This window comes from Nylanderia fulva, unplaced genomic scaffold (assembly GCF_048542155.1).
Source record: "Nylanderia fulva isolate GAGA-0341 unplaced genomic scaffold, ASM4854215v1 Scaffold719, whole genome shotgun sequence".
In the NCBI taxonomy this organism is placed as follows: domain Eukaryota; kingdom Metazoa; phylum Arthropoda; class Insecta; order Hymenoptera; family Formicidae; genus Nylanderia; species Nylanderia fulva.
In genome coordinates, this window is record NW_028190829.1 from 1 (window position 1) to 27757 (window position 27757).

Genomic DNA, 27757 nt, shown 5'->3' on the forward strand with positions numbered 1-27757 from the left:
TTCTAAACGCATGTGGGTAAAGGTAACTTTTCCACCATAATGTATTTTTCGACTTTCTGAACGAGTTCAGAGACATTTATACCCTGCGGGTAACGTTTACGAACGCAGCCTAGGATCTCTCCTAATAACAGAGTATCCAATAATAAATTAGGGACACTCGCACTACGTATATATATGTATATAAACGTATACAAATATATATTCACAAATATTTCCGCCTCGCAGCGCGTGGCCTTATATCCTCACTCGGCGGAATTCTAACTGCGAGAAAAGACGCCGCGTAGCGGCAAAGGTACGAACGAGTGCACGACTTTACGACGAGAAAATTTTCCGCGAGTACTTTCGCGCGCAGTCTTGTCTGGTGGTGTAGCATATGTTACAGGCGTTTTACTGTGGAAATTGTGGCTTAAACACCATAATTATATTTTGTGTATATATTAATTTAAAATTTTCATTTATAAGAGCCATATTATACACTCTTTTATTTTACAAAACATTGATCTAATATTCAACAAATCGAAAATTAAATATTGAACTAATAAAAACAGTTTCTTTCAAATGATTAAATTGCTCAGAAACTGTTTGAAACGCCTAATCGAATATTCTAGACGGGTCGATTGAAAATCATAACAAATAGAGACATAGTTTATATGTATTTCAAGGAAAAAAACCATGTAATAAATCAATCTGTCACAAAAAAAACCTATCAACTAACAACAACTAACGGTACTGTAACCGTTCCGCCGAATAGTCCGGTTACAGCGAGCATGCGCGAATTCTTACGGACGCCTCGATTAACCAATAATTACCGCGATCGCCCGCTTACGCATGCCTTCTTAGAACACGCGTTTAGTCTAATTTTACAGCGGCCAATCACGAGTGATGCGCTCAGGTCACCCCGCGCAATATTCAAAATACTCGAGATCATTGGCGCTTTACGTAAGAGTGGGTTCCGTCCTGAAAACCTATAAAGGAAAAGCCCACATTCGGCGTGCAGCTTTTTATCGCTTTTCCGCTGTGAACCGCATATCGTAACCGCTGATAGATAAACCGCAAAATTCGTTGACGACCACCGCTTATTTTGTACTCTGATCTCGATTACGTTCTCTTCCTGTGAAATTATTAACAGTTGTTATAAGTCTTGTCTGAGTGTTCTGTATTTACGTGTGTTTAAGCATTAAATTCTTTATACAAAAAAGAGTGACTTAGCCTTAGTGCAGCGCGACCTCCTCTCACGCAGCGCGTTCGTGAACATAATTTTTGGTCCTTCGAGCCGGATCACACGCACCGGCAACCGCAAGTTCGTGAACGCGATTCTTCGTGCGGCTAGTGAGAGTGCGTGCATCAACATGGAGGTGGGCACGTTGATCGACTGCCAACGGGAGATCCACGTCCGCATCTCACGCTCAGTGGAATATTTGAGGAAGCTGGGCAACGCCAACATTACCTCCAGTGCCGTCAGTACACGCACCCGAATCCTCGACCAGCTTTGGACGAAATTTGAGGCTCAGCACGACCTCATCCGCGCTGCGCTGAAAGAAAGGTTCAGTGACAGCGATTACTTCAAATCAGGGTTACACGAAGATACCGAGAACCTGTACGTAACGCAGCGGAGCACATTGGATGACTACGCCGAGGGATTCGCATCGACGCCCATGCGTCCAGCCACCGACGTCGCATCACGATCTTCGCTGCCACGCATCAAGGTACCACAGTTCTCTGGCACCTACGCAGATTGGCCATCCTTCAGGGATCTTTTCCTTTCCATTGTCGGGAACAATGGGTCAATCTCAAAAATTGAGCGTCTTCATCACCTGCGCTCAAGTGTGACCGGAGAAGCTGAAAAATTAATCAGATCGTTACCTGTCATCGGCGATAATTACGATCGCGCTTGGGCGATCTTGAGCAAACACTACGAGAATAAAAGAGAACTCATCCGCTCAAATTTTGCCGCATTCGTCAATGTGTCCAAGATGAAGGGAGATACCGCCGACGAGCTGAGCCGCATCCACAACGTCGTCACCACCGTCGTCAACGCGCAGGAGAGCATCGGTCGCCCGATCGACACGCACGGGATGGACCTCTTCAATTACTTGGTCACTGAACTCTTTGACTCAACCACCCGTCTCGAATGGGAATCATCCACATCGGGATCCACTGAACCACCATCACACGAGACACTTCTCGACTTCATCGGCCGCAGAATTCTGACGCTCAACGCCGCACGACCAAAGGGAGTCACCAAAGTTTCAGGAGATACAACCCGAAGCGCGAGATCCCACGTCACTAAGCACGGACCGATAACCCCACAATGTGCACTGTGTCGCGAGAAACACGCCCTCATGGCCTGCCGAGACTTCAAGGCCAAGTCCTCAGCGGAACGCAGAGCCTTCGTGGAAACGCACAAGCTCTGCTACAACTGCCTGGGGAACCACTTTATCTCACGGTGCCAATCGAAGAAGGCCTGCCTCACTTGCAACGCACGTCACCACACGATGTTGCACGGGGCATCCACCACGTCTTCATCGTCGGAGATCAACACTCCTGCCACCGCATCAGTTTCCACACTTGCCACGACACTAGCCGCTACACATCAGAACGAGGATCGAAAGGCCGTCCTCTTAGCAACTGCGCGCGTCCACATCGCTGACAGGCATGGATTTTCGCACTCAGTGCGAGCTTTGCTCGATCAGGGTTCCGAGCTATCCATTGTCTCCGAGACAGTGGCGCAACGCTTGCGACTACCTCGAGCGCACACGGGACTATCCATCTCCGGGGTCGGAGGAGCCCGCCCAGGACCAATCCGCGGCAAGATCACGTTGAAGGTAACGTCAGACGTGACCAACGCTGAGCTCTCCGTGGTGGCTTATATCCTGCCGCGCCTCGTGATGACACAGGGCCCCACCTCAAAGACGGATAAACGCTGGCCTCATATCCAGGGACTTCAGCTGGCCGACCCCAACTTCCAGGACGACGACCCGGCTGAACTGCTCCTAGGAGCGGAGGTCTGCTCCTTCATAATTGAGGAGGGCGTACGCAAGGGCGGTCCAGAAATGCCGATCGCCCAGAAAACTATCCTGGGTTGGATTCTCTCCGGGGGATCTGATGCAGCAGCAACCGCGGATCACCGACGCACGCTCCGTATCACTGCTGATTACGACCTCGCTGACCTGGTGCGTCGATTCTGGGAACAGGAACAGGAGCCCACCGCTGTCACGTCTCTCACCCCCGACGAACAAGGGAGCGAGGAGCTCTTTGTGCGCAGTCACACTCGCACTGCCTCTGGGAGATACATGGTGAGGTTGCCGTTCTCCTCACCACCGACAAAACTGGAGGAGACTCGCAAGCCAGCGGAACGTCTTCTGATGGCCATGGAGAGACGCTGCATCCAGGACCCTCGCTTTGGTGATCTCTACCGGAGCTTCCTGCGCGAGTACGAGGACCTACAACACATGACGAAGTTAGCCACGGCGTCGACTGACCGGCAGGGCAAGTGTTACTTACCGCATCATGGGGTCTTCAAGGAATCCAGCACCACCACCAAGTTGAGAGTCGTGTTCAACGGATCGCAGCGAACACGAGCCGGGGAATCGCTGAACACGCACCTCCACACCGGCGCAAACCTCCTTCCGCCGCTAGCCGACGTGCTGCTCCGATGGCGTCAACACCGCTACGTCTTCGTCGCCGACATAGAAAAAATGTACCGGCAGATTCTCGTGCATCCAGACGACTGCAGTTTCCAGACGATCCTGTGGCGGCACTCTCCTGACGATGAAGTGCACGAATACCAACTGAGGACGGTCACCTACGGCCTCAGTTGCGCTCCATTCCTCGCCATACGGACTCTTCAGCAACTGGCCAAGGACGAGGAAGAACATTTTCCTCGCGGCTCGGTGGCCTTGCGACGGGATTGTTATGTCGACGACGTAGTCACCGGAGCAACCACGCTCGACGAAGCAATCGTGCTTCAGGAGGAGCTACGCAACCTCTGCAAGGCGGGCGGGTTCCCGTTACGAAAATGGGCAGCCAACCACGAAGAGATCCTAACTGGCGTTCCTCAGGATCATCGTATGCAGCAGTCCCAGCGTGCATGGGAAGGAGAGAGTCACTCAACGCTAGGACTTCGATGGCATCCTCAAGATGATGAGTTCTCCTTTACACTGCTTCCACCGTCCGTAGAGAAATATACGAAGAGACGGGTTCTCTCTGAAACCGCACGGCTCTTCGATCCATTGGGTTGGCTCGCTCCTGTCGTCATCCGCGCGAAGATCCTCATCCAAACTACGTGGCTTCAGGGGTTAGATTGGGATGCTCAACTGCCGCCAGCCGACGCTCATCGTTGGCAGCAACTGCTGGGTGGCCTCCATCTCCTCGACCGCCTGAGGATGCCTCGCTGGCTCGGCACGGGCGATGTGGACTCATCGCTGCAGCTACATGGCTTCGCCGACGCGTCCGAGCGCGGGTATGCTGCCGCCGTGTACCTCCGCATCGCTGGAAAAAATGAAACGTCAGTGACACTACTAATGGCCAAGAGCAAGGTGGCACCTGTCAGGCAAGTGACCTTGCCGAGACTCGAGCTCTGCGCCGCCGCCTTACTCACCACACTGACTCAGCATGTGCAACGCACGCTCAACTTGGGAGATGCACCCACGCATCTGTGGACGGACTCGAAGGTCACGCTCCAGTGGATCCAGGGACACGCCTCGCGATGGAAGACCTTCGTTGCCAACCGGGTGTCTCACATCCAGACCCTACTGCCGAACGCACTCTGGAGACATGTGGCTGGTCGAGACAACCCTGCGGATTGTGCATCGAGGGGCATTAGTCCGTTGGAATTGGTAAATCATACGTTATGGTGGACAGGACCTACCTGGTTGCTGGAGGAAGAGGCGGCATGGCCGCTCACCGAAGTGGACACCCGAGAAGACAACCTTATCGAGAGACGAGCCGGCAGCCTGATGACGAGGAGCTTGGTCGTCATGGAACCTGAGCTCCTCCTCCGCTTTTCGTCGTTGAACCACCTGCTACGAGTCACAGTATGGTGTCGTCGCTGGCTTCGCACTGTTGCACCAACTGTCACCCCTGGACAGCCACCCACCGCAGACGAATTAGACGGAGCTCTATCACACTGGCTACGAGAGGTACAAGCACTCCACTTCCCTGACGAGGTCACCGCTGTTTCTGCAGGCCGCACTGTCGCAACACGCAGTCCGTTGGCCAAACTAGCTCCATTCGCCGATACACGTGGCGTGTTGAGAGTAGGAGGACGCTTAAAAAATTCGCTCTTGTCACAGGACGAGAGACATCCGATGATTGCGCCAACAACTTCATGGCTGACTCGACTGTTGATCGATGCTCATCACCGCCGGACCTTGCACGGAGGGGTGCAGTTGACCCTAGGCTTGCTTCGACAGCGTTTCTGGATACCCCGAGGACGTGCAGCGGTAAAACAGCGGCTTCATCGCTGTGTCACGTGCACAAGGTGGCGAGCGACGACACCACAACCACCCATGGGCAGTCTGCCACGCAGCAGGGTCACGCCAACGCGACCATTCCTCCGCACTGGACTGGACTACGCGGGACCAATCCTCATTCGGACCAGCAAAGGTCGCGGCCACCGCGCCTACAAGGGCTACATTGCACTCTTCATCTGCTTCTGGTCGAAGGCCATCCATCTAGAGCTCGTATCGGACTACTCGTCGGAAGCTTTTATCGCCGCCCTTCGTCGATTTGTCTCTCGACGAGGTCTCTGTGCCGACATCTTCAGCGACTGCGGCACGACCTTCGTCGGAGCCGACCGCACCCTACGGGAACTCTTTATTGCAGCGTCTTCGGAGGGTGAAGGAATCGCACGCGCAGCCGCCAAGGAAAGCATCCGCTGGCACTTCAATCCGCCGGCGGCTCCGCATTTCGGTGGATTATGGGAGGCTGCAGTCAAGTCAGCTAAGTACCATCTGCAGAGGGTGATAGGCGAAACCACCCTCACTTTCGAAGAACTGAGTACCCTCCTCACTCAAATCGAGGCATGCCTCAATTCTCGACCATTGCAGGCACTCTCGGACGATCCAGACGATGTTTCAGCACTAACTCCTGGACATTTCCTGATCGGGGCGCCCCTTCTCGCCATCCCTGAGCCACCGCAGGGAGGCGAACATGGAGACACGAGATCGCGATGGCAACACCTCCAGCAAATGAGAGAGCACTTCTGGGGGAGGTGGTCGAAGGAATATATCCACGGACTCAATCCACGCACTAAGTGGCTCAAGGCCGAGGCCGCACCCCACGTCGGTGATCTTTGCATCCTGCGTTCGGAGCTCACCCCCCCGACCCGATGGCCTCTCGCCCGGATCACGAGGTTGCATCCCGGGAACGACGGTATCGTCCGCGTGGTGACAATCCGCACCGCCACTTCTGAGCTTGTGCGCCCGCTCGTCAAGCTCGTCTTGCTGCCGCGCGCGGATCCCCTTCCGAGCATAAACAGCGCGGACGTGCCGGCCGTCAGCCCGTAAACATTCACCAGTCCCTCACCGCACTGCATTACACACCCGCCATTCCACGTCAAACCCGCATTTTTCTGCCTCAGCTGATCGATCCGCACAATACGATCACCACGTGTTCCCATCGACTCAGCTGTTCGAGTCACGCGATCACCACGTGCTTGCCACCGCGCCAGCGCGCGCGCGCCCCACCATCGATCACGATCGACTTGTGATTCCACGGCCGAAACTCGTCGGTATATTGTCACTGCGCGACAAGGCGGGCGGGATGTTTGAAACGCCTAATCGAATATTCTAGACGGGTCGATTGAAAATCATAACAAATAGAGACATAGTTTATATGTATTTCAAGGAAAAAAACCATGTAATAAATCAATCTGTCACAAAAAAAACCTATCAACTAACAACAACTAACGGTACTGTAACCGTTCCGCCGAATAGTCCGGTTACAGCGAGCATGCGCGAATTCTTACGGACGCCTCGATTAACCAATAATTACCGCGATCGCCCGCTTACGCATGCCTTCTTAGAACACGCGTTTAGTCTAATTTTACAGCGGCCAATCACGAGTGATGCGCTCAGGTCACCCCGCGCAATATTCAAAATACTCGAGATCATTGGCGCTTTACGTAAGAGTGGGTTCCGTCCTGAAAACCTATAAAGGAAAAGCCCACATTCGGCGTGCAGCTTTTTATCGCTTTTCCGCTGTGAACCGCATATCGTAACCGCTTGATAGATAAACCGCAAAATTCGTTGACGACCACCGCTTATTTTGTACTCTGATCTCGATTACGTTCTCTTCCTGTGAAATTATTAACAGTTGTTATAAGTCTTGTCTGAGTGTTCTGTATTTACGTGTGTTTAAGCATTAAATTCTTTATACAAAAGAGAGTGACTTAGCCTTAGTGCAGCGCGACCTCCTCTCACGCAGCGCGTTCGTGAACAGAAACATATATAGTAAATGCAAAATATAAAACTACACTGACTTCTTTCTTAAAGATTTGAACGGCCAATTTCATATTCATTCGAAACATGATATGCCTTTTTTATTTTTGTGCTCTCCAATCCTCAAGTTGCAAGAATATATTTTTTAATAAATTTTTTTTATAACATAACTCTATTAATCTCACAACGCAATAATCGATTTAACATTTCCACATGAAAAAATATTCATGTAAATACATGTTTAGAAATATATGTAAATATTACATATATTTAGAAATATTTGTATGTATATTTATATTTTTTTATTTGTTATTGCTTTATAATCATTACTATATTTGCAAAATATAATTTATATGTATAAATTTATATTATATATATAAATTATATTATACAAATATGTATTTATATTAAATTTTTTATTTGTTATTATACTTAAGTAATAACTTACTTAATAAAGTAATAACAAATAAAAAAATTTATAATTTAATTTTATTATTATTCGACACATTTGGATAAAAAAATAAGAAATTCTAGAACAAAAGAACATTTTACTTACAGACAAGTAACGCAGTTTACTAAACTTATATTTTATTAACGCTCGTATTTTTATTTCTGATAATAATTCTTTCTAATTTGATAATAGATTTGTAATTAAGTACAAATATGTTAGAAGAAATTCTGCTCGAAATTCGTGTGATGATTTTACATAATGAAAGTAATTTTAAAAAAAGAGAAATGATTTTTATTAAGAAACACAGGAACTCTATTAATTTGCAACGAGATACGAAAAATATAAATGTAATTTATGACAATATTTTAAACTTAATTTAACAACTTTGACTTTCTTATATGTTTATTTATTTTTGTTCAGTTTGCTTCTTTTTACTTTATCCTTCAATAATGTCTCTTTTCTCGTTATCAAGGCCATTGAAACTAGATGGAGCGACATCGAAAATAATACTAGTTTTAGTTTTGATCAATTTAAATACGCAGTGGAGTTAATTTTAGATTCGACTAGCTTTTCTTTTAATGGGGTATTTTATGAACAAACCTTTGGTACACCAATAATTCACCTTTGTCACCCATACTAGCAGATATCGTTATGGATGATTTGGAAACAAAATGCCTCGATAAGTTAGATTTTCGTATTTCTTTATATTTTAGATACGTTGACGATATTTTAACAGTGATTCCAAAAGATGAAATTGATGTCATTCTTAAGACATTTAATGAATATCATGATCGCTTAAAATTCACATATGAAATCGAAACTAATAACAGGATAAATTTTCTAAATACTACAATAATAAGAACACAAGGAAGATTAATTATCAATTGGTACAGAAAACCGACGTTTTCAGGTAGATACATAAATTATTTGTCAATTCATCCAGAGAAATACAAAATTAATATCATTATAAATTTAATGGATTACGCGATTCTACTGTCTAACGACAAATTTCATAGGCAGAATATTGAAATTGTGAAGGGAATCTTAGTTAACAATTGTTTTCCATTGAATATTGTCAATCGCATTGTTAATAAACGCGTCGGATTTTTAAGACACAATATGAATAATAATGAACCGCGTTGTCAACAGAAATTTGACTTAAAATCTTATTTTACATTGCCTTACATAAACCATCTCAGTGACAATATAAAAAATTCTCTCTCAAAGTTTGGTTTAAATGTAGTGTATTCGAAAAAATTAAATAGGATTATCAATCACGGTAAAGATAAGATTTTAAAATTGAATAGAACTGAAGTGATATACAAAATTGTATGTAAAAATTGTACTTTTTCTTACATTGGACAAACAAAAAGACACCTGAAAACCCGCATTAGGGGGAACAAAAATAATATTAAATTACATAAAAGTAATTACTCTGTAGTGAGCAAACATAGAGTTGAATTTGGACACGATTTTGACTGGGATAATCCGCGATAATTTTACATCATGAGAAAAATACTAAAAAAAGAGAAATAACTGAGATGTTTTATATGAAAAAGTGTAATAATACATTAAATTCTTAGATAGACACTGAAAGGAGAATGTCCAAAAAGTGCGATTTTTTGACCTCGAGCGGAAAGTAAAATTCGAGTTGTTTTAGGTCTCATACATTCAGAATATTGTAAAAACCATAGTGGTTTTTCCTGGAAATGCAGGGAATATTTAAATATCATCATATGTTTAGAGAAAATCACGTAAATCAATATCTCGCAATAAATCGAGATTGCTTGATGTTTTAGTCGAATATTTTGGTAAATATTTTGGTAACACCAACTTTCCAAGATCATTTAGACCGATTTTAATGTCAGTTAATCATAAATTGAATAATATATATACAGAGTATTCTTAAAGCCCGACTTGGGCTCTTTATCTTGGAAACGACTTAAGATACGAAAAAAGTTTCAAACAAAAGTTGTAGGATTATGAGGGGGACATAAGATTGTGCCATTGATTTGACCTTGAATAGTCATTTGAAGGTTACGTAAAAGTTATCTTTAATTTCTTTAATGGGACTACCTATTTTTTATTACATATTCTTATATGTTATTTCAAAAGCTTTACAAAATCCTATACTAAAATATGTTTTCATGGAGTTCTTGTTGAGTTATAAAGGTTGTAAGTTAACAATTTTTTGACATAAAATGTAAAATATCCTGTAACATATTCAGTTTTTGGTAATCGTATCTTAATACTGTTTTGCATGAAATAATGAGACCAATCAGTTGGTGTAAAAAACGTAATATTGAATATTTTCCCATTGGTTTTTCTTACTGGCATTCAACTTTCTTACTTAAAAAAAAAAAACATAATTACTTATTAAAAAAGTATGCAACTGCATGTTGAATTTTACATTTTTTTAAAACAATTATCTGTTTTCTTTATACCAGTTGATTAGTTTCATTATTCCGTGCAAAAAAAGTATTAAGATATGATTACCAAAAACTGAATATTTTATAAGATATTTTACATTATTATTAACTGGCGTTCGGAACTCGAAAGTTTATTGCCACAAATACCAAATCTCGCCAATGTTCCCGTCCCTAAGCAAGATCCTTCCATTTGCGTCCCTCGTACCTCATTTCGTTAAGATCCATTCTAATATTATCTTCCCACCTACGTCTTGGTCTACCCAATGGTCTTTTCCCATTAGGTTTATCAATTAGTATTTTATATGCGGTTCGATCCTCACTCATACGCGCCACGTGGCCTGCCCATCTTAATCGGCGTGATTTTATTATACGTTAATTATATCTGGACTATTGTATAATCGATGTAATTCTACGTTATGCAGTTTTCTCCATTCGCTTGTCTCCTCATCGCGCTTCGCACCCATGATTTTTCGAAGTATTTTATTCTCGAATACTCTAAATTTTTTCTCGTCTTTTAACGTAAGTGACCACGTTTCGCTGCCATAAAGGACTACCGGTAAAATAATCGTTCTGTAAATTCTAATTTTTAAACGTTTAGACAACACTCGCGATCCGAGTAATTTATTAACCGAATAGAAGCAAGCATTCCTCAAATTAATTCTTTTCTTAAGCTCTTCTCTTATTTCATTAGTTTGGTTTAAAATCGAATCCAAATACTTAAAACTGCTGACCCGCTCAAACATTTTATCTCGAATGACCAAGCTTCCGCAATTATGAATACTCTGGATTCTATTAGTGATCATATATTTAGTTTTTTCAACGCTTACTTGCAACCCAAGTTCTTTCGTTTTATCTAATAAAGTTTTAGTGTTATCAATTAATGTTACTTTATTATCTCCAAGCAAAGCAATATCGTCCGCATATGTTAATAGCTGTGTTATACCGTTTAACCGCAGACCATTTTCACTTTTCTGCATTTCTTTAATAGCATATTCTAATACTAAATTAAACAAAAGAGGTGACAATGCATCCCCCTGCTTTAATCCGCTATGAATGTTAAAAGTTTCCGATATTTGGTTACCTATTTTTACTCTACCTCTAGAATCTTTTAAACAGATTTGAACCATGCTAACCAATTTTTTAGGAATCCCCAGCCGAATTAAAATTTCAAACATTTTCTCCCGTTTAATCGAATCATACGCTTTTTTGAAATCAATAAAAAGTTGATGTACCGGTTGACCAAATTCCCATTTTTTCTCCAAGATTTGCCGAATAGTAAAGATTTGATCTGTAGTCGATCTATTTCTTCTAAAACCGCATTGATGATCCCCACTTATTTCCTCTACATATGGTACAAGCCTCGTCAATAAAATGTTCGACAAAATTTTATAACAAGTAGGTAACAGTGAGATGCCCCGATAATTATTACAACTCATTTTGTCACCCTTTTTGAAAATCGGAATTATAATTGAATCTTTCCATTGTTCCGGCAATGCTTCTTTATTCCAAATTAAGATAATTAATTTCTGAATTTCCTCTATTAACCTACTTCCTCCCCATTTCATTAATTCCGCCGGAATCAGGTCGATGCCCAGGTGCTTTATGATTTTTTAATTTTTTAATCGCGCTTTTTACTTCTGAAATTGTCGATTCGTTAATCAAAGGTTCCGCCGTGTGAAACTCAAAATTCTCTATTTCCCTGGTCGCTTTCAGATTCAACATTCAATAACTGATCAAAATAATTTTTCCAAGTATTTAGTACTCCCGTTGAATTCGTAATTAAATTATTGTCCTCATCTTTTACCATTTTTGTCCTAGCTTGGAATCCCTTTCTAAAATTATTTATTCCCATGTACATACCGCGGACGTTACTGCTTTGACAATTTTCATCTATTTCTTCAGTTTTACGTTTTAAATATTGACGCTTTTTATTTTTAAACATATTATGAGTTGCTTGCCTAATATTAAGAAACTGATTCCGAGTTTCAGCCGTATTTTGAGTCAACCATGCGATACGCGCTTTGTTTCGTACTTTAACAGTTTTTACACATTCTTCGTCAAACCACGGTTTGTTTTTGTGTCTTTTACAAAAACCAACCGTGGCTTCCGCCGATTTTACTATCGAGTCGCGTACGTTTTCCCATTGTTTGTCAACCGCATTATCCTCCGATTCATTAATTTCCTTTAAGGCCGCGAATTTATTCGTTACTTCGACCGCGTATTTTGTTCCGTTCTCTCCCTTGGTAAGACTTTGCACATTTAGACGTTTGGAACCAATTAATTGCCCGTTAGTTTTGTTTAACGAAAGACGTTCTCTGATTTTGGCAATTACCAAAATGTGATCCGAGTCGCAATCCGCCCCCCCATAAGACCTAACATCGAGTACGTTTGTGTGGCGCCGTTTATCTGCAAGAACATGATCAATTTGGTTACGCGTATTTCCATCCAGGGAAATCCAAATTTGTTTATGGATATTTTTATGTCTAAAATATGTGCTTTTGACGATAAGATTTTTGCCGGTCGCAAAGTTAATCACTCTTACTCCGTTATCGTTACTTTCCTCGTGCAAGCTTTCAAACCCGATCGTTGGTCTAAAAAAGTTCTCTTTACCGATCTTCGCGTTAAAATCCCCCAAGACTATTTTCATGTAATCATTCGGCAATTGGTCCACGAGGCGTTCAAGTTCCTCGTAGAATCCGTCTTTAATTTCGTCATCTTTATCTTCCGTCGGCGCGTGCACATTGATTATCGCGATCTTGTACCATCGGCCTTGCACAACGAGCAATCCTAGTCTTTCGTTTATAAATTTAACGTTTTTTACCGCCGACAAAATTTTCTTATTAATCATGAAACCGACGCCAAAACTATGGGTCTCCGACTCTCCATAGTGAAACGTATATGAACCCGCGATAAGTGAACCCTCCCCGGTCCATTTTGTTTCTTGCAACGCGACGACTTTTATCCCGTACTTTTCGACCTCTCCGACCATCGATTGGAACGCCCCAGGTCTGTAAAGACTTCGGACGTTCCACGTTCCCACTTTGATATCCCTCCCGCTTTTTGACTTTATGCGATATATTTATGAGATATTTTACATTTCATATCAAAAAATTTGTTAACTTCAAACCTTTATAACTCAACAAAAACTCTATAAAAACATATGTTAGTATAAAGTTTTGTGAAGCTTTTGAAATAACATACAAGAATATGTAAAAAATCGGTAGTTCCGTTTAAGAAATTGAAGATGACCTTTACGTGACCTTCACATGACTATTCAAGGTCAAATCAATAACACGATCTTATGTACCCCTCGAAACCCTACAACTTTTGTTCGAAACATTTTTTTGTATCTCAAGTCGTTTCCAAGATAAAGAGCCCAGGTCGGACGTTAGACACCCTGTATATACATATATTATTCAATTTATTATTGACTGACATTAAAATCGGTCTAAATGATCTTGGAAAGTTGGTGTTACCAAAATATTTTCCAAAATATTCGACTGAAACATCAAGCAATCTCGATTTATTGTGAGGTATTGATTGACGTGATCTTTTCTAAACATATGATGACATTTAAATGTTCCCTGCATTTCTGCAGGAAAAACCACTATGATTTTGACATTATTCTGGATGTATGAGACCTAAAACAACTCGAATTTTACTTTCCGCTCGAGGTCAAAAAATCGCACTTTTTGGACATGTTGTGTGCTTCGGGTCGGGCATAAGGGGTCGCGCCAAATTAGGATGAGGATCCGGGGCGTCAGGGTTTGGATCGGGGTTATTGTATTAATTCACTTCACGTTCTCACTATCAAAGAACTTTTATTTGAACTAAACACTTGACGTTATCTTTATTTTCACAATATTACACTTTCTAGTTACTTAACTGGTTGAGCGGAAGCAATTACGTATAACTTCGCGAATTGCACGCGCGACTGCGATAAGATGTTATAGATCGCACGCGGTTAGCGAGGTTACTCTTAATTAACGACTCGAGAGCGACTGCCGGGCGCGCCTACTGCTCGGTTTTTATAGTATCGCTTTTTGGAAGTTCCTTGATCGAAAGGGGTGCCTGGCAACGGGCCCCCTCGGTCAAGAACCTAGGTGCAAGCGAAGTAAATTCAAAATCCTTCTGCTTTGCTTGCACGTTGAGCAATTTCGGTTCCGCGTGTATCTCGCAGCGTATGCGTTTTTACGCGGTCAGTGCCCGTCGTCAAGCGGATGTAATATGAATAGTTATTTTTAAGAGTTTAACAAGGCTCTGTAATATAAATATAAATTTAACGTATAAGACGGGCAATAAGAGCCAAATCGCGGATGACAATGCGTTATCCTAACGAAACTAAATAATTTTCCGTTAGCATTAAATACCGGTGCACAAGGCACCAAATTTTACTTGGACACGGCCAAGATTTTTAAATATGAAATAATCTCATATTTGAGATTTAATTTCAATACCCCTTTAACCCCCCTACGGAAAATAAATAAATGAATGCAAGAGAAAAATGTAGATCCGAAAGTCGCTGAATCAGGACCAGCAGTCGCCCGGCAAGCGAAAGGTCTCGGGTTCGGTTCCCGATTCAGCGACTTTTGGATCTATATTTTTCTTTTGCATTCATTTATTTATTTTCCGTAGGGGGGTTAAAGGGGTATTGAAATTAAATCTCAAATATGAGATTATTTCATATTTAAAAATCTTGGCCGTGTCCAAGTAAAATTTGGTGCCTTGTGCACCGGTATTTAATGCTAACGGAAAATTATTTAGTTTCGTTAGGATAACGCATTGTCATCCGCGATTTGGCTCTTCTTGCCCGTCTTATACGTTAAATTTATTATACGTTATATTTCTAAATTGTTCCGTCAATCCGGGTAAAAATGGAATAGTGAAAAAAGACGTTTTTTCACTATTATTATTATTATTATTGTTGTAACCGTTAGTTGTGGTATTTTTTAATTTTTTGAATAAAATTAATAGACGTTGGTTAATAGTATTAAAGATCACGTCAAGCGGATAACAGTTTTCTAAAAGTATGTTGACAACGGTAACGAGATTTTTATAATGAAATCGTGAATGTGACAATAAAATTGTTCTATCCACTAGACCGTATGTAGTTCCTCTCTTTTGACACAAAGGATGCTGAGACAAGTAGTATAAATATCTCCCCGAGAATGTCGGCTTGTGATACCAAGTCAGTGATTATCTTGTTGTTTTCTAAAATTAGTGTCAAATCTAAAAAGTTTATTTTATTATTATCGTCAGTTTCCAGAGTGAATTGGAGTCTATTGTGATAAGAATTAAAAGTCATAAGTGTGTGGTCAATTAAAGTTAATGGAACAGTCAATACAATGTCGTCAACATATCTAAAGTAAATCGGGGGTGTGAATTTTAATAATCGTAATGATTTATTCTCAAGATCTTGTAAAACTAAATCTGCAATCACTGGTGAGAGAGGAGAACCCATGGGCGTTCCAAAGGTTTGGCGGTAGATAACGTTATTAAAAATAAAAAAGGTAGAATTTAAAACTAAGCTTATTCCATTTAAAAATTCTGATTTTGATAAGTCACAATTCTTAGAAATAAATTCCCATCTGGAGGAAATACTTTCAAGAGCCAAATCAATAGGAACGTTAGTGAATAGTGAGACAACATCTAACGAGATTAATTTAAATTCATTCTTAATGTGAATCTGTGACAATTTTTTTACTAGTTCGAAACCGTTGTCAACACGACCTTCAGGCACTGGAAGGCTTTTAACTATAATCTTGTGCAGGAAATTCGCTAAGTTATACAGAGGAGTGTCCACCGATGACACTATTAATCTGAACGGGCAGTTTTCTTTATGGACTTTAGGCAAGCCATATGCCCTGGGAAGAGTTCCATCAGTAAATAACAAAAGTCTGTATTCATTAGTTGAAATAACCTTAGAATTTTTCCAACGAACTAATAAGTCATGAAGACTGTTTATCAATTTCCTAATAGGGTCTTTTTTAACCAACGTATACGTATTATTATCTTTCAACAAGTCTTCAATACTTTGTATATATTTATCTTTATCCAACGCTACCGTTATATTTCTTTAATCCGCACGTGTAAGGATAAGATTTTTATTTTCTTTTAAGAAATTATTAGTAATGTGATTTAAATGTAAAAGCGTATTATTTGCTTCATTCGTAGGATAAGAATAAGTCGAAATAGATTTTATCACATTACTTGTTCGATTTCTTATAATTGTACGTTCTCTAACTGGTAATTTTCTAATATTATTTTCAATGTTCTTAACAAACTCTATCGTTAAATTAGTTCTGTTGTCAATAGGTAAACTAAAATTACTCCCCAACTGTAAAAAAACATTGGATATTATCGGGAATATTAATTAAAGACTTGTTGATAAACCATTTATCTTTCAACTGTTTTAAATCTTGACATGTATTGTTGAAAGAGGACGGATCTATTTTAACGTCCGTTATTCTATCCGAGGTGTTCCGCGTTACTTCGTTATTATTAAAAGAAACATAATTAGGACATGATTGTATTGGTAGCTTAAGTTTTAAATCTAAATTATTATATTGATAATTATAGTGTTTCGGTTTTATGTCACAAATGTTTAGTTTTTTCTGTAATAAGAAATTAAATTTTTTATCGTATCTATTATTTTCTTTTAAAAAATGAGTATATAGCGAACCACTTTGTCTATTAAAAAATTCATTGCAAACGTGATTCGGAATGTTATTATAAAGATCTATTGAGAGTCTATAAATTTGATTTTGAGCCGTTCTAGTAGACATATATACATCTCTAAGTTCTATTCTTAATAGCCTTTGAAAAAATAATAGTTTTGAACGCAAAAAATTATGTCTCGATTTTTGGTTGGTAAAGTCGATCTTATATTTATTAAGTAAGCTGTTAATATGTGTAGAAAATATTCCATTAGTCATACAGTTACGATAAAATTTGATTTTAAGCCATTCTGTCTGTTAGTAATAATAATTTTCCGAAATCTAATCCATCGTTTTAATAACTTTTCTTACTGATCTTTTTCCGTAATAAATTTTTATTACGGATACGGATACTAATATTTTATATTCTAACACCTGCCAACCTCGTAGTCAGAAAACTAGAGAGAATCGCTTCCCACAGTAACGTAAATGTGATAACTTAGCGAGAGTCATATTAATCTTACGACGCTTTATTTCGTTTACTGATGTAACGGCGTTTAAATATGTTTATTAGACGTTTATACGTTAAAAAACATTTAGACTTTGTTGAATTTAATTTTGCTTTTTATACTGCGCTGAAGAAGATCCGAAAAATTGGATCGAAACGTTCGTTTCCTAATTTGTTTCAATTTTCGAGTCTATTTTTATAGTTTTAATTTAAACTGTATTGTTTGTATTAGTATACATGGATTAGATGTAATAAATTAGTTGTTTAACCTTGATGTTGAATCTGCTCTTATTAGCCGCTTATATTTGTAATACTTTATTTTATTTTGTGTCTAGTATTACATTTTCCACTTTTATGTTTATTAAATTACAATAATTTTGCGGATTTTATATTTTGTATTATTAATTCGTTTTTATTATTGTTTATTGTGTGTGTATTATTTCAATTGTGAAATTATTATTACAGTGTTCATTTGACAAAAACCTGAACCAAACGTAATGAGGAAGATCTCTTAAATTAATATATTTTTTGCTCAGTTTGGTCGTCTACAATTTTTTTCAAAGATTTTTATTCTTGTGATTACTATTCACGTTCTCAACATTCTTATATTCATGATCAATTTTTAATTTTTTTAATTACCGATATTTTTTTGTCTGTTTGTAACATTTAAGAAAACGATAAACTCGCGACAAACTGACATATAATTATACCAACAAAGGTACTGTTTAATGATATCCAGTCATATGCCAAACATGGCTTAGAATAAAACACCAAGTATCGGCTAATCATTGATTACTATATATTGGACCAAGCATTGGCACTATTGTAAAGACTGACATTCCTACATGGATACTTAGACTCAACATAAAATAATATACATTTGAGAGAACTTGAACAGACCATTCCATATTTACTTTTCGTGATCTTTTTGCTTTTGACTATAATATTCTCGGAGCTTTAGACGATTATATGTCTTTTTCTATTTGTTCATTTTGAGGATCAACTAATGCAAATGCGTTCTCACTTACACATCGAATTATTTTAAAGGGGCCTTCAAATAAAAACTTTTCGACAGCCATCCAAAGCATTTGAGAGATGTTTTATTCTTACAAGGACTAAGTCTCCGATTAATAATTCGACCTTTGATTTACCTCTTTGTTCTTATTTCTTTCGATATTTAAATTTTTTCTTAAATTTTCTTTAGACAATGTGATTAGGTATTTATGCGAAGGTTTCTTACTATTAGAAAATTGGACGATCTTTTGGATTTCATCATGAACAGACTTGCCATATTGCAATTCATAAGGGACTATTTCCGTACTTTGGTAAATTGTTACGTTTAATATTTTTCTTCAATTTTTAGCACAAAATTAACCCATTTTATGTGTTTTTCCGCACACAAAGTTCTAAATAATCGACTCAACTCTCGCATCACTCGCACAGTAGGATTTGACTGAGGATCTCTAATGTGTGGAACTATATAAAACTTTTATACTCTCAGCTTCAAGTCTCGTTTTCCATAATGCGAAAGTGAATTGGCTACTATAATCAGAAAAAAAATACGCTTATCCAAATTTTGGAATGAATACATCAACGAATTTTTTTAAACACATACGAATCGTAGCCTTTCTCATTGGAAATAAATTGACGTATTTTATAAAAGAATCTAACATAACAAATATATTGCATTCCTCCTCTGGCTATCGGATAAAAATCGACAGTGACTAGATTGTTTGGTCCGCTTGATTCGATAAAGTTATGTTCTTCTTTCATTGAGACCGTTTAATATTTTACTCGTTGACGTATACTTCACAACATAAGATAAATTTTTTTACCTGCGTGGACATACAGTGGCGCTTAAAAAAATAGAGCCATCTTTAGCGGAGACAAAACAAATCATATTGTTATTAGTTAATCTTAATTACACACGAGGCGCAGCAATTTGTTGCCATCAGGCGAGTGTAAAGAAAACGTTGATACTAGTTTGTTGTCGTGGAATAATGTTGTTTAGTGCAAAACGGTTAAACATAACTTAATGGTATATTTTAACATATTTAATGATATATTTTGTTGTACCATTAGACGGATGGTTTTGTGAATTTAAATCTTATCTCTAATTAAATTTTCCGATTTTAAGATTGCTGTAAGGAAAACTGCTGTACAATCTGATTCTAGATGAATTATAAAATTCTGATGTACGTGTACATTGCGAGGTATCTTATCGGAACAAAGTATATGCAAGGTTTCATCTTTGGGTGCTATTCCTATCTAATCCTGATTTGTATGGAGTTGGATCCAAAGCGTGTTTTGAATTTGCATATACTTTGTTGCACATTTTTCTGTGTCACGCCTCGTAAGTATTTCCGTTAGACAGTTATCTTTTATTCCTACTATATAATCTGGATATGCTCGCTTTAATAATTGATATTCTCCGAATTTCTTTGCTAGTCCTAGCTCTACCTCATTGATTGACATAAAGATGGTTCTAAATGAATCTAGGAGAATAAGTCTCTGAGTTGTATCTATTACTGATTGTCTTAACCAACCGTGTCTGGGAAGAGATATTACTTTAGTTACTTCTAAGATTTTATCTTCTATTAATGGAATTATTAGTTGAATAAGCAGTTTTTCTCGGTTAACACTATTGATATTTCACTTATATCTATAAGAGTAGTATAATATATTTCTTCCAACGGTACTGGGAAATTATCTATATGCTTATGTTGTCTCAGAGTATTAAAAAGTTCTTTAGGTAATAAGACGTAAGGCTTAACGGTTCCGTGTCTTCCGTCAATTATTAATTCTTCTGCTTTTCAAATTTCGCTAATCAGCCTTCTTAATATCTTGTCTAAATCTAGTAACGATTCGTCAATCCAAATATTCGCCTCATTAATTTGAGATAGATTTTTAAGACTATTGAATTGGCTATTTATTTGATTCATTGAATTCGAAGTTATATTGATTACATTTTCGCTACTAGTTAGAGACTTAAGAATTATGCTGGTTTGGTTTCGTACATATTGTATAATATTTTTCTGATCGGCATGTAGCTTATTTAACTCGTTATTGAGGTATATTAAACTGTCTGAGCCAAATTATCAGAACAAAATGAATCTTATATGAAAATTATTTGCTAATTATTTGCTATTTTTTGCTTCAAGAAATAATTTTTTTGCTCCAATTTTTTAAAAATTACAGAAGGCTAGATAGCTTAGAATTAAACTATCTAAGCCATTGTAAAAAATAGCATTTATATAAATAAAAGTAAAAGATTAATAATACTAAAATTTTTTGCTATTTTTTGTTTCAGGAAATAATTTTTTTGCTCCAATTTTTTAAAAATTAGAGGGCTAGATAGCTTAAGATTAAGCTATCTTAGCCATTGTAAAAAATAGCATTTACATAAATAAAAGCAAAAGATTAATAATAGTAAAATTTTTTGCTATTTTTTTGCTATTTTTTACTTTAGAAAATAATTTTTTTGCTCCAACTTTTAAAAATAATCAAGAATAAAATAGGACGTTCAAGAATAAAGTGCCTTAAAGTAATTAATTGCTCGCATAATTATGGCATAAAAATGTTTCTCGAATTATTCGCTCTCAAGACATTAGGTTTTCGATTTTTTTGCTCGCGAAATAAGTGTAGAAAACCGGCTAAAAACGATCCGCGCGGTCCAAGTTACAAGAGTAAAGTGCCTCAAAGTAATTAGTTGCTCGCATAATAATGGCGTCAGAATGTTTCCCGAATTATTTGCTTTCGAGATATCCGGGTTTCGATTTTTTGCTCGCGAAATAAGTATAAAAATGTATATATTTTATTTATTATATAAGTCTATTTGTGAATAATATAACTAAGTAAACCTGCAAGTACAGATTTATAAAAAACTTTTTTCCAAATATAAGAACAATCTGGAAATTTATATTGATGCAACTGGAGCACGATTTAAAGAAATTATGATGTGCGATGGCAAAAAACGGCCTATATTTTATTTTATTTAATTGTTATAAATGTCGAAAAAGGACAATTTTCTATTGCACAAATGATAACAGAACAACATTCGGTTGCAAGCATACAGCATTGGCTCAATGAATGGTTATCACTAAAAATACCTAAACAGATATGCGTAGACTATTCTTTCGCATTTCTTCATGCGGCAGCGAGAACATTTGATGGATGTTTTAATATTTACGATTATGCAAACAAATGTAAAAATAATATTCCTCATTGTTGTATACGTATTGACAGAGCGCACTTTATAAAAAAGTATACACGCTTATTGAAAAGTTGTACAAAAATATTAAAAAAACTTTATGCTTTATGTATTGGTGCTCTCTGCAATTGCAAAGAGGAAACGGAGGCGAGAGAAATGATTGAAGCAATATTAACATTGTCGCAATACGAAACAGAAACTAACAAACTTAAAGAACGAGAACGATATTTAAAATCTATCATAACAGGTAAGCATAACAATCTCACAATAATTCTCGAATATTAATGTATAATACGATCAATTAAAATTAATATCAATCAAAATTAATATTTGTCGCTAGTGGTGAAAATAAGCTTAAACGACTTGACTACGACGTAACTAGCAATTTTATTTGATTATTTCACGACGTTTCGACCGTTTAGTCGTTGACGAAACATCATAACGATGGGACGTGTTCCTCTTTTAATTTTTAACTTTTAACATCATAACGATGGGACGTGTTCCTCTTTTAACGTTTAACTTTCGATTTCAAATAACACCGGTGTGATGTTATGTTAATCTCGGTTTAATTGATGAAATTTCACTTGAAAAGGACCACAACCAAATGGTCGAAACGTCGTGAAATAATCAAATAAAATTGCTAGTTACGTCGTAGTCAAGTCGTTTAAGCTTATTAATGTATAATGTAATGTAATGTGTACCCATACAGCACAGATTATTGCAATTATATTGCAGCAACGTTGCAATGTTGCAGGTTGCAATGCAACATTATAAAGACATTGCAGAGATATAGGTGCACAAAATTCCAGCACACTTGTAGCAACATGACATTAATATTTCGGAAATATTGCATGTAATCCAAATTCTATAATTTATATATTGTAATATATATACATATACCCAGCAAACACCAAGTTACAGCTATATAATTGTTAGTTGTAATTTCCCATTTAAAAATATAATACGTGCATTATAACAATTATATTGTTGAGTGGAAAATTACAACTAACAATTATATAACTGTAACTTGGTATTTGCTGGGTATAATACTGTAATAAAATAATTTTTTGCAATATTGTACAATAAAAGATGTTAACGATAATCAATAATTTTATTCAGGGACCCGGACCAAAACAAAATAAGGGTTCGGTTTTAGTTACGGTTTAATAAAATATTTAATAACTGTTCCGGTTCCAGTTTCGGTTTCTTGATAAATAAAGGAAACCGAAACCGTTTAAATTACTGTTTTTTTCGGTTACGGTTCCGGTTTTTTAAATTATTATTTTTTTTAAACTAAATTAATTTCTGTTTAAGTTAATTTCTAATTAAATTAATTTTTTAATTATATTATTTTAAAAAATTATAAATCTTATGGTATACATATAAATAAACAACACTTTATATCAAAATGAAAATATATTTATTATTTATACATCTATTTAAATTTAAATTTAAATACATTAACACAGGCTTTTCTCTTTAAAAAAAATATACGCGAACATCGTTAACGCGTCGCAAGGCAAAAGACGACGTCCCTAAATATCAGCTGGGCGGAGATGAGTTAATATATAAGACGGTAGGAGAAAAGAACGACTACGGGATACACACACGCGCACACATACAAGCGTACACGTACAAATAAGAATCTGATACAAGCTACTCGATGCGGAGATTGGCCGATCGACTCCGTCAAGTTAATTCTTTGTAATTCTGGAACGTTTCATGAGCGGTCCGTTTTCATAGTCGGAATTCTGTTCGTTTTTATCGCCATCGCTAGAATGGTTTGTTCTAATGTTATAAAAAGAGACAGACAATAATTAATTTCAAGATTCAATTTATGTGCCTTTTTAAAAAAAATATAAAATATATAGAACAGATTAAATAAAAACCAATAACAAACCTTTTTTCTTTACGAAAGAATATCCTATTACTTCTAACAAGTAATTGATTTTCCAAAATACGTTCGTTAACATTTGTTCTTAAAGGAGATAAAATAAATTTTAATCCAGAGAAGAGTCGCTCCACACTAACTTGCGTTGCAGGAACAGACAAAACAACCATTGCTAGTTTATATAATTCAGGTTGACTTTTTCGTTTTTCTTCCCAAAATTGTAAAATATTAGTTTTTCTATTAAGTCTCTTTTGCTCAACATCATATGATTCAAGTTCTGTTACAACACGTAAAAGATGCAAATCTGATTCTTTGGATGATGATAAACTTAAATTTGCTAAATACTGTCGTTCTTTTACTTTTAAGAGGTTTTCAAATTCATCACATGTAGAGCCTGCCATGCTTGAATTTGAAGAAGAATGTTCATTTTCACAATTTTCATTTAAATATTCATTATTATTTAATGATATAATTTTAGTCCAAATGTGTTTTAAATGGTTTCTGGCTTTTTCTATTTGCGTTTTATCTAACAAGATTTTATATCGAGGGTCTAGAAAGACAGCAGATAATAATGCATCATTATTTAATAATTTTTGTTCTCTAGATATTATTTGTTCCAAAATAAGTGTAGTGAAAGGAGTATGTATTGTTTCCGTCATCATTTTTGTTTCATACCAAACACCAAAAAAATCATTCAAGGTTAATTGTTCTGCTTGAAGCTTTTTTGTGCAAATCTTTGATGGTTGCAATGCTGCACATATTTCTTCGATTTTTGTCCATTCATTATCTTTTAATGTCATAAAATTCTGAAATTTTGTTACAGCCAGCTTTTCACAATAATCCTTTAATAATAATAAATGTTCAAGCATATCCAATGTAGAACACCATCGAGTTGGACAATCAATAACAGGTTTTTTTAAATTTTGTTTTTTTATTAAGTAAATAAATGTTTGTGTTCTAAGTTTTTTTACTAAATTTCTAGCTTTTGATATTAGATGTAATGTAGCTTTTGTTCTTTTTAAAGCGTCATCAACTGCCAATTGTAAAGTATGGGCTGCGCATCTAATTCCTATAATATTCAATATCAAATATTAATTGTTAATTGTAAATATTTTTTTTAATTAGAAATTAAAACTCATACTTCTATTCTTTATTTTATTTCATATATACTATAAAAAAGTTATATATTTTATATTATCTTTTAGTGATGATTAATAAAATGGAATAATTGCTAGTTATGGTCAATGTTTAATTTACTCCTAATTTACTTAAAGTTTTTTTTACCTGTTATAATGTTATTTTGGAAATTATAGTTTAAATCTTCAGTTTCAATTTCTTGAAGAATATTTGAAACGTCATCTGTTTCATGTTCATTATTTCCTTCATTTTTTTCTGATTCTAAATATGTATTATCATCACTATAATTATTTTCATTATCCTTGTTTTGATCTTCTTCTATTTCAATATCAGAGTCTTCATATTCTGAAGCTAATAGTTTTACTGCTTTCAGCATATTAGCACCATTATCAGTCGTTATGGTATATATTTGATCTAATGATATATTAAAAGAAGAACAAACATTTCTAATAATCATTCTTAAATATTTGCCTGCAGATTATTAATATTATATTAATTATAAAACGTGTTAGAATTTAAAATATATAAAATAAATATAAAAAAGTATTACCTGTATGTTTTTCTTTTAATTCTTTTAATGCTAATGTTCTTAATACAATTTTTGTATCTTTAATATATTGTATATTGATACCTAAAAAGGATCTGTCTAATCGAGTGACAGCGTCCACTTTTATTGAAATCAGAATGTTTTTTATATCCTCAGATATTTCCTTTTTTATTTTATCAGCTTCTTCATTAACTTTTCTTTGTATTGATTCTGACGAAATAGAAATTTTCTGTTTATATTTATCTTCTATTGCCGATTTGATTGGATTTATAATATTTTGAAAACCAGAGTCATTTAAAATACTAAATGGTCTTCCATTAACTGTTACTAATTCAATGCAATTGTTTTCGAGATCTTTTTTTGTCATTTTTACTTTTATAGAATTTACTTCATCTATTTGTGGCTGTATTTCTTTTCGATGCTTTCCCGTTTCTTTTTTATTCAAAGAAATATCAGTGAAATATTCTTCTTTAAAATCATGGTAACGAATTAAATGTTTTTTTAAGTTTGTCCCATAATTACCCTTAAAGAATATGTATATTTAGAATTTTATAGTTATAAAAAATGAGATTAGAAAGAAATTTTAAAATATTAAAAATTTTAATATAAACAAGAATAAAAATATAAAAGTAATATCAATCATTTACCTTCAATGAAGATTTACAGATGACACACTGTGAACTATCTTCTACATCGTTATATGTGAAATGTTTGTGTGCTTTATTAGTATGTTTTCTACCCATAATAAAGCACGAAAACTGTCTGAATCCAATAAATATAATTCCTTAAAAAATTTCAACAGCAAGAAACAAATTTATGAATTAATAATAAAGTCGATAATATAATACTAATAATGTTAATATAAAATTATAAAAATCAATGATAAATATGTAGAAGACAGAGGTTATGTATCAATGTCATTCAATGTAAAATATTTCTCTTATATTGTTAATATAATGTCTTATATTGTTAATATAAATCGAATAATCAAATTCGATTAACAGATGTGTAAAAGAGTACTTACTTATATATAAAAGAGAATAAATTTGAAGAGAAATCAATTGATGCCGAAACGTCAGTGCGTTTATACAACGTGTTGTACATAGTACATATGATGCAATACTACGTTTCGCATGATAAGTAACGACGCTGTAGCAGTGCAACAAAGCTCCCGCGCCAATTATTTACCAACCGGGATACATAAAATGTAGTGCATAACATTATGACATTTCCGTCATTTGCGCAAAAACCGAAATGAAATACCGAAAAGAACCGTAAACCAAAAATAATTTAACGGTCCGGTTATGGTTCCGGTGCTATAAATTTAATAGAATTTCAATACGGTTTACGGTTTCGGTCCTACTAAAACAAACGGTATGAAACGGTTATTGGTTTCGGTTACGGTACGGTCCGGGTCCCTGATTTTATTAAATCATTGGCTTAAATTTCTGCGCCGAACGCTCTGAACAATACATATATGTGTGCGTGTACAGCAGGCGCCGGCTTCGCTACGTAGACGTAGACCGTTGCAACTCGTGGTTATCACGTGTACGAGTATGTACATACAGAGAAGTACATATATATAGCAGATACCTTCCTTCATATACAATAAATATTTATTGGACATCTCATGTATGTGTATTCCATATACGTCTGTGAATATGACTTATTCTATGTATATACAGTGATGTATAAACAATGTACATTGGATATCCTATTTGTATATAAATTTAATGTTCTGTTTATACATTGTATATCCATACAATATATATGCGTATAGATAGGTACATTCCATGTACATTCGTGGAAAGTATATGACAGATAATTTACATATACACTAAATATTTTTTTCATATCCAATGTATATAAATTGCATCTATATACATCTATAGGTGATATTCTATGTATATAAATGATATTCTATGTATGTACAGTGATTTACAAATGAGGCACATTGTATGGATATATATACGTGCATTATATATGTACATATTAAAGACATCCAATGTACATCGTTTGTAGATCACTATACATACATAGAATATGCCATACACGAATATACACTGTACATAAATATTTAATTACTAAAATATCTTGTATTATATTTACAGATGTAGGTACTTGCAATAAAAACAATATACGTATTTACGAATATATATATATATATATATATATTTATATATTTTTAATATATATTACATCTATATAACATTATATTAAAGTATATTATAATATATTAAAATTAATATTTGATTTATATAGAACTTTAAACTCACTTAATAAAAAACGGTCAAGGCAATTCCAAATTCTCCAAAATCTTTTACCATCTTATATCTGGCAGGAGATTTTAAATCACCATTGCAACTCCTTTTCTTTGTTCAACCAAAAATTATATCTCATACATAAGAAAAAATTCCTATGGCTACGTAAATCGCATGAAACAGAGTACATTAAAAATATTGATCCTATCGAATTAAAAACAACAT

The 27757-nt window shown here is 36.4% G+C and overlaps 3 protein-coding genes across 4 annotated transcripts; 1 reads left to right on the forward strand and 2 right to left on the reverse strand.

Annotated features, from left to right (window-relative positions):
• The first annotated feature begins 1349 nt into the window (after positions 1 to 1349).
• On the forward strand, positions 1350 to 6509 carry LOC114943718 (uncharacterized). The gene has a single exon (XM_029319405.2). It carries the CDS (start codon positions 1350 to 1352, stop codon positions 6507 to 6509), a length of 5160 nt encoding a protein of 1719 aa, XP_029175238.2.
• A 5494-nt stretch (positions 6510 to 12003) lies between these two features.
• LOC146720303 (protein CFDP2-like) lies at positions 12004 to 13311 on the reverse strand. The gene has a single exon (XM_085488796.1). The coding sequence runs from the start codon at positions 13309 to 13311 to the stop codon at positions 12004 to 12006; it is 1308 nt and encodes a 435-aa protein (XP_085344922.1).
• Positions 13312 to 23168: 9857 nt separating this feature from the next.
• LOC114939772 (uncharacterized) lies at positions 23169 to 26358 on the reverse strand. Of its 2 annotated transcripts, none has more exons than XM_085488795.1 (6): positions 26296 to 26358; positions 25919 to 26033; positions 25275 to 25794; positions 24872 to 25138; positions 23597 to 24656; positions 23169 to 23484 (listed from the first exon to the last, which is right to left on the reverse strand). In XM_085488795.1, the coding sequence occupies exons 2-6, from the start codon at positions 26012 to 26014 to the stop codon at positions 23391 to 23393; spliced, it is 2037 nt and encodes a 678-aa protein (XP_085344921.1). In that variant the 5' UTR covers positions 26015 to 26033; positions 26296 to 26358; the 3' UTR covers positions 23169 to 23390. The 2 variants fall into 2 exon arrangements, with proteins under 2 accessions (XP_085344921.1, XP_085344920.1); XM_085488794.1 differs by having other exon boundaries at positions 25919 to 26055.
• Positions 26359 to 27757: the final 1399 nt, after the last annotated feature.